At 37.1% G+C, this 20,597-nt stretch overlaps 3 protein-coding genes across 4 annotated transcripts in view; 1 reads left to right on the plus strand and 2 right to left on the minus strand.

The window, feature by feature from the left end:
• LOC139969152 (adhesion G-protein coupled receptor G4-like) overlaps positions 1-20,597 on the minus strand; it is an 89,904-nt gene that overhangs the window by 30,994 nt on the left and 38,313 nt on the right. The gene's annotated exons all lie outside the window — the stretch shown is intronic.
• LOC139969157 (uncharacterized) lies at positions 8,865-15,377 on the plus strand. Of its 2 annotated transcripts, none has more exons than XM_071974000.1 (5): positions 8,865-9,070; positions 10,667-11,167; positions 12,043-12,289; positions 12,717-13,022; positions 13,461-15,377. In XM_071974000.1, exons 2-5 carry the CDS (start codon positions 10,757-10,759, stop codon positions 14,231-14,233), a joined length of 1,737 nt encoding a protein of 578 aa, XP_071830101.1. In that variant the 5' UTR covers positions 8,865-9,070; positions 10,667-10,756; the 3' UTR covers positions 14,234-15,377. The 2 variants fall into 2 exon arrangements, with proteins under 2 accessions (XP_071830101.1, XP_071830102.1); XM_071974001.1 differs by having other exon boundaries at positions 8,866-9,070; positions 10,802-11,167.
• Positions 14,275-19,841, minus strand: LOC139969162 (probable glutathione S-transferase 5). The gene is made up of 5 exons (XM_071974006.1): positions 19,454-19,841; positions 18,652-18,744; positions 18,070-18,185; positions 17,168-17,278; positions 14,275-15,657 (listed from the first exon to the last, which is right to left on the minus strand). The coding sequence occupies exons 1-5, from the start codon at positions 19,584-19,586 to the stop codon at positions 15,493-15,495; spliced, it is 618 nt and encodes a 205-aa protein (XP_071830107.1). The 5' UTR covers positions 19,587-19,841; the 3' UTR covers positions 14,275-15,492.

The following is a 20,597-nucleotide window of genomic DNA, read 5'->3' on the forward strand; positions in this document are numbered from 1 at the left end:
AAATATATAGACACATGCCTCTGTTAAGGTCTACTAAATGTGAATTAGTCTTAAGAATTCTATTGGGCTCGAGCTGTTTACGTTTCTACATATTAAGAAAAGCTTTCTTATACCAAAGTGAGTTTTAGGTAATTGAACAGATCAAGAGAGTGGTTCTGAAAATTAAAACTACATGGGGGACCTCTTTTAGGTGTATTTTTTTTATGGTTATTGAAACGTAAGCGATATTTTTATCTGATTCAACAGCATGTATGCCATAATCACAAACGTTACAGTGAGATATGTATATGACATTTTCACAATCACTATGGCGGCGTTTCGGGAAATTTAACATTGCGGATATTTATTTTGGCTCCAACCGTGATATGCGTACACACTAACAACTTAACAACCGATATCACCTTTGCGGGAAAGATAGAGAGATGAAAAGTGTGAGGAATACCAGCAGCCGCTTGAGAAGATGGGGTTAACGCAATGCAGGAGTAAGGGTCGTTATCATACTAAAGAGAGTATGGATCATCTTTGAGATATTATTACAAAGTAAAATATCAAAGGAATGTTTAAGTTCAATGTCCTCACAAGCGAGTACGCCGTTGGCGAGAGGGATTTGGGTGTAAAAAAGATGTAACAGCCAAAGAGACCAATAGAACTTCACTTGGGACGCCGGTAGTGAGATTATTGATAACTCTTAGACATGTGTCGTATCCTGTAAAAGGGCTAGCGATGTTATGCAGTAGGGGATTAAGGAAAGAATCAACAAATTCTAGAGAGATGCATCTACCTATGGTATTGACTGGAACCTCGGTCTTTTTAGCCAGTATACGTTCACAAGTCTCTGTAACCGTACTTAACTTCTCTATTGCGATTGTTTGGTTGTATGTTTAATAATTCACTGTATTGGAAGTGTTGTATCTTGTTTATAAGTTTTAAATATCTTACCACAATTTTCTTCGTCTTTGCCGTTAACACAGTCGGCCGTGCCGTCACATAGGAACATTTGTGGAACAGTGATATTTTCGTCACAACGAAATGGAGCCACCGTGACCGTCGGACATTGCAGACCTTGTAAAAATAACAATATTGACACCTTTGGGTATAATCATTACATAAATAAATCTAACGTTCTATGTAATTCTAAACACTCAGCAAATGATTGACAAAGCATATACTTGTAAAATTAGTTATAATTTTTCCTATATTATACTTTAAATAAATGGACCCAAACACATATGGCGTTATGCGCCTTAGGTCGCCTATACTGCCTAAAAACAACATTAAATAAAATCAAATTTTTATCTTGAAAACTATTAATTTATTGTATCTTCGGTGTCATTCTATCCTGAAAGAAACTGATTGTATACTGTTGAGAAAAATAGATAACTTTTTCAATATAACGTATTACAAAGGCTTGATATCTCTCACATGTGGACATTTCTTTATTATTAATATTATAACCAATACGTCGAAAAATTTATTGACCACTAACCTGTGGGGCCGTGCGGGTGCCTTATTTAGGAAAAGCGTTTAAAGAGGAAACATGATCGTGACAAGGAAAAAGTTATAAGTTATAAAATTAAAGCAAAATCAGGAGTAATTACCTAACCCAAACGGTAACAAACTGATGCAACTGGACAGCAGAAACAAACGTAATGGAATCTGCGTTCCCATATTGTTCTTCCTTTTCAAAGCGATAGAAAACGTTTCCAATGATATAGTAGTATGTTCCTCTTTGTTTCAATTCACTTAGCTGGTATGGTTAAGCGACGCAAGTAATGTTTCCCTAAACACGGAGCAAGTACGGTGCGTACATCATAGCTCAGGGAACTCGATCAGCAGTTTTTGAATATGCTGGTTGTCATTTGAGATCCACACAATAACATGCGGTCATAATTTTGGTAAGTTTGACATTTCTTCATGCTGTTTGATGTAATTCTGTACTGACAGAAGCATTACTAGAATATATCAATGGTAAATGCATTTTCATCATGTACAATAGGAGAATGATGTATGACTCCCACTGATTTTTTATTTTATTTCCTTCATGATAATTTCATGTTCGTTTGAAGTTCAAACTTTTTGTACCCAAAGTGTACTGTCAATGGTTCCAAAATCTCCAGAAAATAACGTTTTGTTCTTCTACAAATTTTGATTTGATTTCATTAGTTGCCTTGTTATAACATTGTGCCAATCAATCCAGGAATAAAGCTTATCAAATTAGTAGCCTAAATGTTGTAGGAAATTAAATGCAATAGCAATTTTGAAGATCTTGTGTGTGATGTTACATTAAATGTGTAAAGGTAGCAAAGAATTGCTAAATTTTTTGACTATCTGGTAACAAGTTGTACATTATATATGCCTCTCGCTTTTTGCTTCTTTATCTTTTGCTTCGAGGGGGTTGGAGGAGGGCACGCGGCCAAACCTTCCAACTAACGAGTGGCTAAATCATGTCATCTAAAAGTTTGAATTTTTTACTCTGCTAAGCTCTTGATAAAGTCTCTTATAACTTTTTTTCTGTCTGTAGATTCTCCCCAGATTTTAAGGCATCCATCATAGGTATTTACTCTCCAGCTTCTCACCCTCCTTCAAAAGGAGCATGTTAAATTTGTTATTTATGTAGATCTGAAATTCAAACGCTTCTTTGTACATTGTTCCTCCAGATTGTCATGTGTTCTTTACTTGACTGCTCGCTTGTATAGGTGAAGACTACTTGGGAAGTTCTCATCTTCACTTGTCACTGAATCTTTGGAACAATACGCTAACTAATAGTAATTTTTAAGGAGTGTTATTGTGGCAGTAAAAATCCACAGCTTAACGAGACCAATTTCATTTGAGCTTCCTAATTATTGAATATTTTGAATACAAGTAAACTGTTTTGAAGATTTCCCTGCAGTTTGCGACTTGTATAAAGCTTTATTGCTAGCATATAAAAAGTGAAAATTGAATCAATGTAATTTCATCCCTCTTCTATCACTATATGAAAATACATCACTATGTGCACGGATTTATTTCAAGTAAAACGGACAAGTAGAGTTATTGGGAATGATGGCCAGTTACTGGTGGTGATCTCTGGTGATTGTTGATGGACGGTTCCCATTGATTGACATAGTGTAGTATCAAAGTGCACGTCAACCTTCCTCTTTAGTGTTCTCCCACGAATTGGTGACAGTTTTTACATATTTGTGTTGTTTCAGTGCACTTTATTTATGTTGCATTTGGTAAAATCCAAAGGGCACAAAATAAAGCGGTTTCAAATGTTAAACCTATCGTTTCTAGGATCACTCTTTTGAGTCTGTTTTTTTTTCTTCAAAACGTTACGACAAGCTATTTTTTGTCAGATTGGAAGCTCATAATCATGTTTCTTTATAGGAAAGAACCCGTCGAAAGCCCTCTTCTACGCAAGTTATAATGGTGATGTACAATTGTCATTGGTTTGATTTTAGCATGTCGTATGCCAGCATCGACGAGTTTGGCAGAAGACAGTCCTGACCATGAAATAATATTGTCGACCCATCGAAGACGAGGTCTGCCAGGACCGCGACGAGTACCGGCAGGAAGACCACCAATCGCAGCACGTGCAAAGCCACCCTGTCTTGCCGCATGTCCAAGCCACATGGTTTTCCTACGAATGATTTCGTTGGATGAGAAACACAACCGACCGCCAATCATCTCATGCAGCCGTTTGAAACATGGTTTTGCCATCTGATGTTAAGCAACGCACCACAGATTGACCTTCCCAGAATGTAATACTTCTTCAAATCACCCGACTTCAAAGTCAGTGTGGCTGCACCATATAAAACCCTAGATAGAATTAGTGCTACTAAAAGGGTTTTTTACAGCCTGCTTCGACGGAGTCACTCTTTGTCCAAAAAAAGCTCCAAAACCAAACCAGGATAAGAAATAAAATCTTCCGGAGTCTCAGTTGAAGCTTCCCAAAACCCTGTTTGTCTTTGCCAAACTTTTCAAGAAAGCCAGACCCAACACCTTAATATCCCCAATCAGAACCTAGAAACATTGAAATAACACCAGGAAACCCAGAGTCTACAAATTCTCTTCTAAAACCTAAAACAAATGCGTCCAAAAATAACTCCGCAGTTGTTTGTGGTATTAACCCTGGTGTTACTGACAACTAAATAGAACTTATTAATCAGGGGAATAAACCAAATTTTGTTAAATATCAATAACTAAGATAACCATGAGACAACCTTGTTAAAAAAATAGTTGACCCTAGGATGTTCGAAACATAGAGTAGAGCAATACCAAGAAAGTCCACCAGTCCTCCAATGCTAGAAATGTCAAGGCTTTGGCCACACATTCGACAACTGTTAAAACGAAACAAAATGTCTAACATGTGGTGGAAACCACACAAAATAAGAGTGCACGCATTTAAAGAAAATAAACATACTGAAAATTGGAGGCAAACATGTAGCACTATACAAACTATCAATAAATAAAACAGAACAGACTTGATGAAAGTTCAAAACAAGAATCTCATTCCCAAATAGCCACTCCGAAACAATCGCACTAAAAAAAAATCATTGACTCCTCCCCAGTTGACTTAGTAGATTCTTTGTTGAGCTCGCTAAATTTGTTACGCCATTGTCTCGGCCCTTTCCAACCTAAATCTACACTAACCGTTGAAGAACTAAATAAAAATATTTTACTTTTCAAATTCTTAATCTCCATTATCTGATGAATAATAACATTTCCAGTTCCTTCAAAGATCTTCATATTAGTATTAACTATGTCAGCTCATAACTCCCACACCTTCTTTGCGAAGCTAACATTCTCCAGCTCGATCATCTCCATCCAGGAAACTAGATAGTTCAAGCCACTTTTGTAATCCCAGAATGAAGGAAATTGTCTTATCCATCAGCAGAAAACAAATAAATTAAAGAGATCTTTTAGTGAGATTGCTGGCGAAAAGATCCTAAAATTGTTGGGAAGAAAGTTAAGTCTTCTTAAACACAATCTGGAACATAGCTCGGTAAAATCTAATAAACAGTAAAAGCTATCGTATTGTTGACCCGTCTGACCAAATTTATCTCCTTTTTAAGGCTTCCACTAAGTCTAGCATTTTGGACATCACCACAGGTCCAAATTAAGACAGTGCCAGAAAAACCTTCATTAATAATTTTATTAACTCCAACCGAGTGTATTTTACTCCCAATTTTGATGACATTACTATTCAAGAGAACGAAATTACCGCCCCCATTTGTAGTAAGGAGGGCTCCTCTGGCAAGCAGTGCTTCTGCACTGAGCAGGACTACCCTCATTAAAAGACGACAATAATAAAAAAAATAATAATAATAATTAAAAAATAATTACGACACTGGCTATTACCAGCAGTGTGAGTGTTTTAGGATTTTAATAATTAACGTTATTTTACAATAGAAAGTCAAATGGGTAACATATATCACATCACAACATTGCTCAGCAAATTGGTACATTGAAGTGATAACAGTCTCCTTACCTTGGGAAATACGTGAGTAGAGTAAAGCAGAAGAAGATTGGAGGTGCCTTGCAAAAGCCTCGGTGTCGCCATCATTGTAGCAGGCCTGTATGTGAAACAAATGTCTAGTTACTATTTTAAAACTCTTCAAGTACCCTTGAAGGGTAACTACCTTGTTTTCTGCCAATTGAAGTAGGGTGGGATCTTTTAACAGAGTGTGAAAACTCTAAGCTATATAGTAGTAGTTTCGATCTAGCTATATAGATTAATGACACCAGTAAAGGTATTCTACTTGTTAAAGTCATTCAAGTATGAGTGGTGATAAATACGTAAAGATGAACAGTATATACCGTAACAAGCAGCTTTCAGTTCATTTTCATCATATCCAGCTAAAAGAGTTCCTAGCAATGTAGATGATACGAGATGTGGGGGTAAAATGAAAAGATTTCAGGGAAGAGTGATCAAAAGTAGTAGAGGATTTATATGGGATATACCATTCTAGGTTAGTAAAGGCGGTTTTGGTGAAGAAATCCTGAACTCTTCTAGCAATTTACCCCAGTTTAAAGGGAATTGTGGCAACGGGAGAGGTCGATATTCTTTCCGAACTATAGTCTTGGAGAATACAAGATATGCCATATGTATAATCAAACAAGACCATCTCTAACAGTTCTTTAACAGTTCCAGAATATAAAGGCTAGCGAAGTGGGGCAAACCAAACATGTTTTACTTTTAAATCTCAACAATGTTCCATGTTACTGACCAAATTATATAAACACGTAAACCTAAGTTAGGTCATTATATCTTCTTGACAATAAAAAGTCCACTGCACCCGAAACTCTGTATTACTTTATTACCTTTTTATGATCCTTGATGACTTGTTGAATCGGATTACTATTATTCTTATCATCACGACTATACAATTCATTAAACTCTCATTTATAGAGAGTCCCCTGTTATGTTTTTGTTTTAACATTCTTTTTTAAAGTGATAATGCAACTTAAATATTAAAACATTTATGAAGACCTACTGATCAGAAGAACATTGATCCACATCTCATTTTCATAACCCGTTTTCATGATAAGCCTACACAATATTGATACACCTTCACTTTATTTGGATGACTAATTTATAATCTGTAGTAATGGTACCGAATACACCAAAAACTGTTTGGTCCAATTGAATTAATTATATGCCCTTGTAAAATATTTCATTTGTATAAAGTGATGTTATTTTATGTTGGTAAAGTGTGGTCAAGGGACTTCATCACAACTAGTAATTTCAATAGTTAAAGGCTGGGGTGGTGGGCGTAATTATATCTTCAGTCCAAAAAAACAGAGACAGTTTAGTGTATTGTAATGTAGGATAATTCTCCAAATACAATGTATGAATTTCTCAATTTTATGTCTCAGGAAAGGAACAAGGTATCACGACGGGAGTTAGATATATGCATTCCTTGTTCCTTGAAACCTGATCCTATTAACTCAATAAATAATCGTCTAGCGGTAAAGTCTCCCCTATTTCACAAATTGCAATGAGGAACCATCGAACATTTTATGCAACACCAACCAACTTTAACTGGGTTTAACAGTGCTTTAAGTTCTACATTTAACTATTCTCACATCGTGCGAAGACAATAACGATTTGGGTTAATTTTCTCCTTAAATTGTTAGTTATGAGCAAGTCTCTCAAAGACCAACCGAGTGAATAATTGATAGGAGATTATGCTGGAGAATTGAAACAATTATATTTGTACAAACGATGGCAGACTGAAGGCCATGAAACAAGAGTATAGTGTCGTAACGGGTGAAACCTTATTGAAAGCCTACACAAGGATTCAGCAATTGTCTCCGTAGTGTTGGTTTTGGCTTGCTACATATCGAAACTAATTACTGAAAAGTGAAAAAGTGTCATGTGTTCCGATGATCCGGATACTTTTCCTGCTGCAGCTACTTAAAAGTTCAGTTTCTCTTTGGCACAGTAAAACTAACAACTTTTTTTTCACGATTGTTGACACAAGCTGTGTTCTGACAGTATCAGTAGTAAAGTACCTTGCTAAACCATTTTTTCATGGAAAAGAGAAACGATATTAATATTGAGGGGAAATGTCGATTGACTTAGCATGCAGAGATGTACATTTCATTTCTTTTTCACGTTAATTTAATAACGAGAGCAGCTTCCGCGAAAAATGAAATTTAACACTGCTTAATTTTACTTGAACTAGATCATACAATAAATAGTAATAAATAATATACTTGAAAGGACAAGTCAGACTAAGGTATATGCGTGTACAACAGTATATAATATTTATATATATATATATATTTATATATATATATATATATATATATATATATATATATCTTGGAAGCAATTTGCCGAATGCTTTCATTTATGAATTTATTGAAAGTGTTAAAATCACGAATGAATGTCGCAGATTGTCTTAAACAATTTTCGTATTTATCTTTAATAATTGTGAGACTCAGTTTTAGTTTTTACAGTGAGACTTCGTATTGATTGATTAAAACGTGATTGATTGTTTAAAGTGATTGATTAAAACGAAAAAAATGCGGTTTCAACATTAAAACTAGGGAAGGAGGTAAGGAATAGAGCTTTTACACCAAACATTACCCTTTTGATTGTTTCTAAATGGGCACATTACTTGGCAAGTTTCCTGCTTCAAACGAAACTGCCATTAGCAATGTACGTATAACAAAATGCACACAATCGTGCTCTTTCTTTATGTATGTATGTATGTATGTATATTAGATCCTCCTGCAAGCAGGAACTCGCGAAGAAGCCTAATTGGCTTATCAAAGCCGCAAGCTGACCGAAGTCAGTCTCTCACATTCATATTTAACGTCCATGATTATGAATTGTTAATTGTCAACAACCCTGTAACTGGACGACATACATTAATCTGGGAGGGACTCGAACCGGGGACCTTATGATTGAAAGGCACCGGTGTTAACCACTGAGCTAACACTCCACGAGCTAACACTCCACTGAGCTAACACTCCACTCCACCGGTGTTAACCACTGAGCTAACACTGAGCTAACACTCCACTTTATGATATCCTTTTTTTCGAGAATTGATAAAACAAAACAAAGGTGTTGCTGTTTTTCCAAACCAGGCGATCCTTCTGGATAAGCTATACTACCCGACGATAACTGAACCACTGACACAGAACTACACTTGCTACACCTTCCACTAGTTTTGTTTTGTGCGCCTGTGTTTCTGTGTGAGTGTTTGTGTGTGTTACGAAAATAGTCTCGTCACCTTCAACACAGAGAGGATTCACCAAACAGTAACAACAACAAAAATGCAATGTAGGTCGTTCTTCCTCATAGATGGTCATGTTATAAACGGGAAGTTACGGTGTCCGTTCCAAAACATAGTACTCTGTGACTAGAGGCATCATACTTCCTTCTTCTATGTAGTTGCGCTGTAACGACTTCAGCATGACGTAAATGTATGCATTGTCGCATAGTTTACGCTTTCGATGCATTACAACAAAGAGAATCATGTTAAAAACAGGTAACGGTTTCACTATAAGATATCATTTGCTATTCAACGCGTTGTGGTGTTCATAACTAATTTACAGATCTGCTGTACGTATTGAGGTAAGTGCACACAATTTAATGAACATATATTTTTTCACGGGAGTGATTTTTGCAAAATATTTATTATCTAAGTAGGACACATTGGAATGCCCTCTTCATTTGTTGTAATCATCCATTAGTCAATGCCCCCCCCCCCCCTCCAACATCTTTTGAAATTCTCAAACAATGAACCATAGTTGCATAGACGGTCAAACTTCAATATGTTGTACCAGCAATGATCTTGCGAACATGCAAGGACTTATGAAACTTAAAAACAATGAAAAGTACTGTAGATGCATCAGCTGTAATAAGTGCCTTTTTTGGTTATTCTTGGATTTCTAAGAATATGACGATCTTGCAAGTAATGCGCTTACCATCCAAAACTAAAAACTGCCTAATTTGAATCATATTTTCCCAAAACATATTAAAAACTTAAGTCGCTGCAACACTTCCCGTGAGTACTTGTTGAAAGAAGCAAGATATTTTTCCTTTTGACTTACCTTGTTTGGTGAGCAATTATATTCCAAACAGTTTTCAGGGTATAATTAAGGTGAATCGACCGACCCTTATCAGGGCACTTTACACTTTTAAGTATTATAATCCAAGAGGCGACGATCAAGTCTTTGAATTGTGTCTTTCATTGCTCAAGAGTGACTTATAACGGCTGACAATATTTCCCTTAAGCATCATCAATGTGATATCTCCAGAGAAGAGTTCTGTCACCTTCAAAATACCGACTTTTCGTCATACATTTCCCCGAATCAAACAGTTAATAAACTATAGATATAACTTTTAAGGGTTATGCTCTCTACTAACTTTCTGCGTGGATACAATGGAGCCATATCCAGTCGGACAAAACAAAAGCGCCCCCCCCCTTCCCCCCATACACTCACACACGCAACGCATTAACAAAGGTGTTGGGTTGTTGTAAAGAAGGAAAGAAAAAACATAACGATTGACATCGACGGTACAAAGGAAAACATTTGTGAGTCACCTCTATATTCTAATTTTGTGCATTGTCTAGTATCTCTGTAAGAAAGGAGGAAATGGAATATGATGCTTTCACTTTTCATGTTGACAAAAGTTAAAACTACAATGAACATTTCTTGCCATAAGCAATCAATCCCAATGACATGATTGCAAAACTATATAAAGTAATGACATAATATAATCTCGTGTCGCACGATTTCACTTTGCAAGTTGTTCAAGTCAAGTTCAAGGTTTGCATGAGGTACTTTGAAAACCGGTATAACTGCCCAACATGATAGGAATATACTTTCTCATAAGTGACTGCCATTTTTTTCGAATGATAATGAGCACAATCTATTTATTTTTAGTAACATTTATTGCGTCATAGCTTTGAAGCTCATATTCGTACTATATAATCATAGTACAAGAGAGGTCATTAAGTGGCCTATAACAGTTCTTCTTTCCCTTGCCATATTTGATTCTCGAAGGAAAGGTTTACAAAAATAGTATTTTCTTTGTCAAATATTCATCCATGGAACAGAATATCAATTTTAACTCCACATGTAAATGCATTTTATGGAGCTTTATGTGAATATGTCAAACTGGGTGGTTAACGTCTTCATTCTGTTATCGTCATTCATTCCACAGCCACAACGTCTGTTTTTGTTAATGAAACTGTAATATTCGCATTCATGTAAGTCAATATCATACACCGTATCCCACAAAAAGGGCAGTGGTATGAAAGTTTTCTCGGCGGAAACAAGTAGTCTCTTCCTCTTCCAGCTCAAGACTTTCCGGCAAGCAAGATTTTGGAGTGATTGTCACCAAATGGATACCTGCTATTATTCGAGTGAGGAGGACGAGTGGGATGAACTAAACCAACATCTGTTATCAAGCGAGAATGGACTGAGCCAACCTCTGATACCAAGTGACGATGGGCCAAATCGACCTTTGACATCGATTCACAAGAGACGGATACCTGATAAGAGGTATAAAGAATCAGACCATTACGTGGACATTAGTAACAATAGGATTTCTTCCATTGTATGGGCGGCAATGAAAATGTCATGCATTTTTCATCAAAGGAAACTAGTTGTTGAAAGGCAATGTTTCCGTTGTCAGATTCAACACACGAGCCAATCAGTTCAGGTAAGTACAAATATTACAAAAACCATTAGCCATGTTGGCCATAAAGAAATATGGGAACAATTCTTTGACTCATTTTGGGGTATCCACGGACACATTTGGTCAGAGAAAAAGAGTTTTGAATTTCTTCCAAGTATAAGCTTATGCTTGTTATGAAAGGAGGCAAATGTTTCAGAACCCACCGGGAGTAAATGAAACTATCCAGTTCTAAATAGTTTTTGTGCAGAGGGGTTCAACTGAGTTCAGCGAAGTCTTCCATAGACTTAGTACTTGTGAGTTGTTAATTGGGAAATGGTGCTTGGTACTGTCGTTCCATTGATTTCGAACCAACTTGACTGCTCTCTGCAGCCTTGAAGAATAGGGTGTCTTCACCTTTCTTACTTATTTTACTCTTGGCCGTCGAATGAGAATATCATGTGGTGGTTTCTGCATGGAGCAGGAATCGGCGCGAAATCACAAGCATGTCTCGTAATTTTCTAAAAACAGAGGTTTCGTATAAGCCGGTGTTAATACAAAATCATTACGTTAATAGAGTTTCCAATTAAATTTCGGTTAGACTTCCTAGCACCTGGGTTCACTAAAAACTAGATTCAGTAAGTTTTGAACTAGACACAAGTCTGAGTTGATAATTCATTCAGATTTTTCTTCGCGAACGCTGGTGTCGCATTACTGACATTGAGCCGCAAGCCCATTCATTAATAACGGTGCCAAAAATACCATACGGTAACAGACGCCACTCATGTCGACTGAAACCATATAAGTATAGCAAACATGTTTCATACGCACTGCTTCACAGAATAATAATTGTGGACTGAGAGAAAGATGAATGGATATTGACTGAAGAGACGGATTTGCCCTGATTTTCTTTACACCAATAGGGCGACGGTCAAAAGTCCACGTGGGAGGAGATTGAAGTGTTGCACAAAAACCTGGACGTCAGTGGACAGGGCTACTACAAGGACGAAGATAACTGTGGGCCAGAGAAGTACCGGTTACAACCCTTTATCAACGGAGACAGCTCTTCACACAGTGATTCAGGACATCGCGAACTCATTTGCCCTCAGTGTGATAGTTTCTGGTGGAATTTTCATGGAAAGGTTAACCGTTACACGGATCGAGATCTAGGTGACTTGACCTGTTTTTATACAGGACGATGTAGTTCATACTATACCAAACCATACCACGCCACCATGTTACATCTTACAGTTACATAGACACTTTACTGCACTGAAGTGCAGCACTACAATGCACTGAACTACACTACACTGCACTGAACTACACTACATTAGGCTACACTACACTGTGCTACGCAACGCTACACTTCATGGTATTGTATTGTATTGTATTGAATCATAGTACGCAACATGCACTACAACATATACCAATTACTTCATAGGGCATGTAAAGTAACACATCCCTGATAAAATTCATGCATGCTTTTGCATACGTTTTCATGGAAAAACGGTAAGCACTAACTAATATCATGTACGTATGGCATTACAAATTCATCATGAATACCTTTCTTTCTTTTCTTTTCTTTTCACTTATAAAGGAGTTGAGCCGTGGAACCATCTCGGAAGCTGGTTTTTATCTTTGCTTGGTACATTTAGCGCTATAGCTATCATACTATACGATGCTACTTATTATTTACATGGCTTATGGGGAGAACAATCTCAGATTATTCATCTCATATCGTACGCAACATTTATGCTCAATCTTGTGCTGTATCCTCTCCTCAACATGATCTGTAAGATCAGGGCAATCACGCAGAGACAAGTTCCTCAGCTTTCATGGTCCACGGGACTCAATGAAAGATACCTCGTCAAACGACTGCAGTATCTGGATATCCCCAACAGAGGTAAGCTCTGATCTGAAAAAGCCATTTTCTGTCATATTGTGTAGTCGACGAGAACCAAGTCGAGCCTGGGGACAATATGTAACCGCCCACAACCGCCCCCCCCCACCATGTCACTCTTCATTTGCTATTGAGTATTGCATGACAATGAGAACATTATTGTATATCCCATACTTTCCCTGCCCCTTCCATATCTCACCAGGTCTCCTACCGTTATGCCTATAGTTTTATGGTCGAGTTCAACCTTTAGCAATGTTTGTTTCAGTTAATATGGTAAAAAAAGAAAAAGTTTTCTCTTTAGACATATAAGATGAAATATATTTTGTAGTAGGTGTTATTATGGTCTGTTTGTGTTATGTCTGACACCACAAATTTTGAAAATGACTGATTTGTTAAATATGATATTATATGATGTGCTGTTTTGCGTTTCTTCCATTGCAGGAGTGCCAGGGAAGCTTCTTCTATCATTCGGGTTATTCTGTGCCGTATTCCACACTGTATACCGAGGAAAGTTTTACTTAGATTTGTGCAAACGATTTTCCTGGCATAGCGGTGTATCGGTAATATGCGGCGGGGTGATAATGGTCATGTTTGTCACTTTCCAGTACATGATGTATCTGACAAGGCTCTCGTTCCAACGTCACTTCTCGCTAGTCGTCAAATTCATCGAGAATAACCAGGGTGATTTAGATAACTGTCGCTACATCTTAGGGAGCGCATTTCTGGACTTTAATTGCTTTAGGAAACTGATCGCCATATATATGAATTTATTCATCCCAGTTCTGACTTGGGCTATTACTACTCACGTGACTTGGCAATATTTCGTGAATGAAAAGAGTAGTAAAGGTCACATGAGTGACAAGTCCAAGCAATATGAGACATGTATCAATATTCTGATCTGGTTGGAAATCATCCTGTTTCTGGTCGTGCCGATCTGGTCTATTGGTGGACTGGATACTACCTATATCTGGACGAGACTACGGCTCCGTGTACTCACGATCCCGAGGAGAGCGTCAAATGTATTTTGGCGTAAACTCTCTCGTCACATGGACATCATTAACGAACATTACGATCGAATCAATTTCACAATGATTTTTTCAATCATTGGTTTCTTCATGGCGCTTGAATTTGGCAACAAGCAGACTACGACTTTCGTCATACCAGAGCCGTACTGTGATAACGTCTCAGAAATTGTATTTGGGCCGGGCGACTAACGACTAACGCAAAATGAAGAAACACAAGTAAACACTTGAAGCAACTTCTTGTTCTTCTTCATTTTCTTTTTCTTGTGTTATATCAGTCAACAATTGGTGCCATGGGATGATAAAATCCTTTACAAAATTCCTTACAAAATAGACCTATGTGTACATACACGTGTTAGTCACCGTTATAACTATGGAGCTGTTGAAGTAGCGTAAAACTAATCATATCGATGTAAAATCACTGTAAATGCATAACGTTGTCTGGAAGCCCCCGATACACACAGAGAACACAGTTACTACTGTAAATCTTAAAGTTTTGTACCAAAGTAAAGACTGGATCGTGCTATAAATCGCTAGCATGTGCTATTAGGATTACAGTAAGAACTGAGGATATATGTAATTCCAACAAATCCAGTTGTTTTTTGGGGGATTTGTTGGAATTACAAATATCCTCAGTTCTTATTGTAAACCTATTAGCACATGCTACCGATTTATCAGATTTGTCAGCACAATCTAGTACTTACTGTTGTACAAAACTTTAAGATTTACAGTAGTTACTGTAATCTCTGTGTGAATCGGCTGCCGGAAGAGATATTATCACATCCGTTATTTCAGTTTCACTATGGTCACATCTGTAAAATTGGCGAGTTTGTTAACTTTTATCAGATTTTTAGTCTACAGCAATAATCAACTGTACGGGACGTTTATATATTTTTATTACACAGCAGGACAACAACATATGTGGCTGAACTAAAAAAAATACATGGATAGTAGGGGTTTTCTGTCGTCTTTGCTTGTCGATTAGTTTGTATTATGAAGTGTAAAATGCATTTCATTAAACAAGTTTCACTTTTAGTTATCGTGTTAACAAGCTTGTTTGTCGCAAACATACGTACATCCCATGGACGTATTAAACCGAGGGTATTATACTTCCATGTATACACACATCATACATATACGCGTGTCATCACTATCGCAAAAGATTCCTTTTGCCTTCAGCAAGAAATTAAAACAAATGCTAATATCTCTGTTTGCGACAATGCTAACCCCCTTACGCCGTTTCTTGCATTCGGTCATTTTTGGTCCAAAAAGTTATCATTTAACCTAGTGGATATGAATGTACAAAGGCACTTGTGGAAATAAACAAAAGAATGAATTTACACTTACTTTTCATTATTAAAAAAGTTGAGTTAAGAATACATTTTACGATTTACGTTGTCACATGAGTAAAACTTATACCATTATGTCTACGTCTGAACAAAATGGTTGATTCAAAATGGAGTCTGCGGTCTTTTCTTCAACCATTGAGACAGAGCGGGAGTCTCCAAGATTCGATTAACATGAGCAAGTAGCTTTGGCTCTGTGACCTTTAACCCTGGAACACGCGCGACCATGTCGGTTAAATATGTAGCTGCATCTAAGTCTGCCAGAGATAACTGTAAATTAAATGATGAGAAATCAAGGAATGATTTTGGTGAAGCTGTTTTTTCAGTAAAAATATCTGAAATGTAATATAAGTGGCATCGTGACGTCAGAAAAGGTTACATGTAGGCCATGTGAACACAAATAAAACTTGTTGGATTATTAGCGGTTTTTTAATTAATGAAGCTAGTATACCACTCACATATTAAGTACTTATAAGCCTTTTGCGGGAATGGATGGATGAATGAATGATTTGTACTAACTTAAAGTAACTCTGAGTACTGAAAGTAAAATTCATTGTGGGAGAAGATGAAAACAGGGTCCATATGAATGCTCCAAAATAAATTAAATTATCTTCGACCAGAGAACTTAATTCTTATGACATAACTTTGTCACATGAAGTGACTAAGCTTTAGGCGGAAGCTATGGATTAATGTCAACAAGCAAAATCTGTAAATTAAATTAATATAAATTGTACTCAGTTGTTGCTAGTACATAATACGGGCCATCATTGATGGACCTCCTAAAAAGAGCTAAACGATCATTACAGAACGTTAGAAACATGGAAACAATATTTTACGATCAAATGGAATACACGGACCTGTAGAGCCAAATCGGTCTCTACATAAATTTAATCATGATGAAATTATTACAAATTTATGGATTTAGTCCAATTAAGAGTACGATATAGATTTCGAATCTGGACTACCAACATACTCATGGCTGGTATACAGCAACTATGCTGTTCATGTCCCAAAACCGTGCATCAGTAAGTACTACGTTATGTTCGTAACACGGTAACATGTGTTACAGGTGGCACTGTAACAACTGCAAAGCTTTTAACTTGTTCCCATGTAAGACAAGTAACTGTGCGTCTGGATAAGGAAGCTATGAAGATGAGAATGCCTACGAGATGAAGTAAAGGAGGTACGGTAAACCGCTTGATTCCAGTTCACACCTCTTTTTAAATTACGCCAATACGTAATGCCGAGAACGAAGAAAGGCAATGTTCGGGTATATCCATGTTATAGCATAAAACGACTAGATACGGCTTCATTATAGAATCGCGTACTAATGAACTCGCACTAAATGGTTGGTACAGCAACTATACTGTTCATGTCTCACAACCGTGCATTAGTAATTACTACGTTATGTTCTTAACACACGTAACATGTGTTACAGGACATGAACAGTATAGTTACTGTACTAGCTATGAATATCTGGTGGATGGATTTGTAGTCATGTCTACTTATTATGTCGGGTGTGCAGATACCAGTTCACTGTACATTCGGCTAACGGAAAGAGAGTTCTTTTTTAGTACGCCAAGATATTATTCAATGAACAAAAAAAATTAACTTGCGTGAAAGATGGAACAAGCCGTAAACGACAGAGACAGTTTACAATCAAATGCTGCTTTTTGTGTATACTAAAGTGCATTTCATCAAATATTACATTTTTTTTACAATCATAGGAAGTGAAATATAAATCACATTATGCACACTTTCGTGAAGGAAAAAGTCTTACTCTGTTTCCAACATAGAATCCATTACCGCCATCGTTCGCTTCCAACAAATTAAGAAGAAACTTGAAGTGTTTAGTAGCTTCTGTCTCTAGCAATTCTTTGAGGATGTTCTCCTGTCAAGTAAAATAAATATTACATTCGATCAAAGAAACATTGTTGGTACAATTGCTTGCTTTTACAGGACATTGCAAATTTGTGAAATATTCATATCATTGCTAACGCATTCATGTGTCAGTTATATTCAGTAGGACTTTGTCTATGTATCTTTGGCATGCATATATTTATGAATACAAACATTAATCGTGATTTTCATTTACATCTTATTCTCACAGTTATATAGACATTATTGTAAGGCAACATCCGAAAGAAAATGCACTCCATGAACAAAAGAACACATTTTTCCTTGGAAATATACTTCACAGACAAGAACAATTCCTATGAATGTTTCCATAGATTTAAGCCAATGAAATAAGTTACTATAGTACTCTCTTTCCCAGATTGTACGATATCTTGCAACATGTCTATCCATATATATTATGAAATGAATTACCTCCCATCAAACTTGGGTTTGAAGCTGTTTGAAATAAAGAAATTTGTTGAAAGCAAATGTTCATCGTATTAGTTTCAAACAATACCAATCCTCTATTCCTCACTTTAATGGGACTATGTATAACATGCCGCAAGATGCACTAATGAATAACCATGAAGAAGATTGTTACGTATGAAATATCAATAAGGACGAAACGTGTCCTAGACAGATCATTGGTTCTCTTCATATTCTATTATCCAAACATACAGTACATACATGAATAACTAATATATTTTATTTGCAGAATTATAACACAGCAAAAATCAAATAACTGTCAGTTTATTGACACAATTTGGTCATAGTTAAGAGACAAACCTTTCTAGCTACATCTTTCTCATGAAAATAATTCCTCATAGCTAAGCCCAGGTCAACCAAACATTCGCAAACTTGGTCAATTTCAGCTGCTTCGGATTCGTTGTCTCCATACAGCTCTGAAAATAAAGGGATGAACACAAATATACAGTAGACCAAAAAATAATAAGCAAAATAAATAATATAAATAAACAAACAAATAAGCAAATAAACAAAGAAGAAGAAAAAGTTTATATTCTATAAAAACAAACTTATTATCCCCGTAGGAACTCTCGCGAGGTCGACGAGGGGTTTAACTCCTTTTTATTTGAATACAGTACAGTTTAAAGTATAAACTACCCATACCCGCACAACCCACCTACGTTCTCCCGTAATCGCAGTTTACACCAGAGCACCCGCCCCCCCCCCCCCCCCCACCCCCACCCCCATACACCACACACACACGCATACGCCTTAAAAATATGGCAAGGGCATTGACACGACATAAACATTCAATTTCAATAAACCTCATTTTACGTCCTTGTTGTTTGTCAAAATAAATTCGGGTGAGGTGTATGGCAGAACTTTAAAGTAAGTCAAACGTACTGAAACGTCTCGCTAATGTTCGGTTAATCGCACCGCTATGAGCTAATGGTTTGCCGTCTATCTCAAGGAGAGGAACTTGTCCGAAAGGCATTGCTGTGAAGACAAATGAATCGAATAGAAATTATGTCAACAGTATAGTGATCCTTCTCTCTCTCTCTCTCTTTATCCGATCAATCACAACATAAAGTACTAGATAGGGATCTGTAGACTATAGAATTGTAAAGTCGATTAGGTTATAGCTTTGTAAACCACCATGCCACCAACAGATGAAAGAAGGATAAAAATTAGAAATCTTGTAATACGGTGTGGTGAAGGATAGATATACAATATCAATGGTTCTACTAGGTTCCTTTATACTCTATAACAGAACTCTAGTTCTACCTTTCAAAGACCGACCTCTTTCTTCACACGGCCGCTCATACCGCAAGTGACAGGTGTATGCCCTAAACCTACTTATTAGCATATGCTTTACATTGAGGGGATGGGTACATTTTTGTTATTCTTTTTTTTATTGTAATCTTTAATAATGGTAGTCCTGCTCATTACAGAGGCACTGCTTTCCCCAGAGGAGCCCTCAATTATTAATTTCATTAATTATTATTCAACCACTAGTCCACCAACTACAGTCTAACGGTATTTGCGAATTTTCGAGAGCTTGCCATGTCTACCAAACCTAACATACCCCATTGTACCCACAAAGTCAAATGCACAGTGAATGTGAAATGTAAACCTACACGTTACCAAAACTCCACACCAGTATAGGCTAGCTATAAAGTATACATGTTAAAACCCATCAACTTACTCTTTCTCAGTTCAGGCCATTCCTCCCTTTTTAGCCGATTGTCTTCGTATTCCTGACCAGCTACAGCAAATATGAAACGAGCAGTTTCTGCTCTGGCCTTTGCGTTGAAGTAAGTTAATTTATAGGTAGGCATTTTGACTACAGGTATTAACTAGTACAGTATTTTGTTGCTCGAGGACGTCGTTGGATTCAAATCTCACTCCTATGTTTACCTCACTGCATGCGGTAACGATAGCCTACCCCAGAAACTGTAGCGTCTAGACAGTTGAGCTTGAAAAATCTATATCCGGTAGCTTCTACTGCTCTACGTATACTCTAATGTAATACGTTGTCTGTGTATATATACAACAGCTTATCTGAGTAGTGAGTGAGTCAGCTGTTTTTGATACAGACCTACCAGAAACCTATGTGTCTTACCTACACAACTACTGTATTTCCAAAGCAAAGTTCAACGCAGTTTGGTTTATTGATATGATCACAGTGGCGAGCTCAATTGAGGGGGGCAAAGGCCATGTCGGTGGAAATGTTGCTTTCAGTTGAGGGAATGTTGCATTTAGCCGTATTCGTAAGTAAAGGCTTGTGTCTAGGGATCCTTACATAGACCTAATAATAAGCAAATATGCCTCAGAATGACCCACAATTCTGGGGCAAGATCCCCAGGCACGCCCCCCCCCCCCCCCACTTATAGAGTAGGCTACAACGACCCCATTGCATCCCCTCTTTATAAAATCCTTCTCCCTACCAATCAGTTGGGGAGATTTCAAAAAGTAAACCTTTTTCCTGCCAGGGATCTCATTACTTGGAAGAACACATATTACAAAGCGTGGAACTCGTGGTGATTTAGACGGAGTTTTCTTAAAATCTCTATTCATATCACTGACCGTATCCCGGTTTCTACTACACCAGAAAATCGTTCTGAAACTGAAACCTGGCTAAAAAGAAGATGACCATGTCATTATAGGAGAATTAACCACCGACGAATACTCTTTCATCAATGTTCCGAGAGGTGCGGGAACTCGAGATGGAGGTATAGGAATCCACCATCATTATTCCGGCAACATCAACTAACTCTACTAAATCCTCGTACGACAAACTCCTTCTCTTTATTCCAAAGACATGAACAGTAACCAGTAATCGAGCTTCA

The sequence above is a fragment of the Apostichopus japonicus genome, chromosome 6 (assembly GCF_037975245.1).
Source record: "Apostichopus japonicus isolate 1M-3 chromosome 6, ASM3797524v1, whole genome shotgun sequence".
In the NCBI taxonomy this organism is placed as follows: domain Eukaryota; kingdom Metazoa; phylum Echinodermata; class Holothuroidea; order Aspidochirotida; family Stichopodidae; genus Apostichopus; species Apostichopus japonicus.

Bases quoted from the DNA above. Each gene is read 5' to 3' on its own strand.
- LOC139969157 (XM_071974000.1), top strand. From the start codon at position 10,757: ATGAAAGTTTTCTCGGCGGAAACAAGTAGTCTCTTCCTCTTCCAGCTC. The intron at 11,168-12,042 runs GTAAGTACAAAT...TTACACCAATAG, and splicing joins ACACGAGCCAATCAGTTCAG to GGCGACGGTCAAAAGTCCAC. The intron at 13,023-13,460 runs GTAAGCTCTGAT...CTTCCATTGCAG, and splicing joins TCTGGATATCCCCAACAGAG to GAGTGCCAGGGAAGCTTCTT.
- LOC139969162 (XM_071974006.1), bottom strand. From the start codon at position 19,586: ATGCCTACCTATAAATTAACTTACTTCAACGCAAAGGCCAGAGCAGAA. The intron at 17,279-18,069 runs GTTTGTCTCTTA...TTTACTTGACAG, and splicing joins AGAAAGATGTAGCTAGAAAG to GAGAACATCCTCAAAGAATT. The intron at 15,658-17,167 runs GTAAGACTTTTT...TTTAATTTACAG, and splicing joins GATTCTATGTTGGAAACAGA to TTATCTCTGGCAGACTTAGA.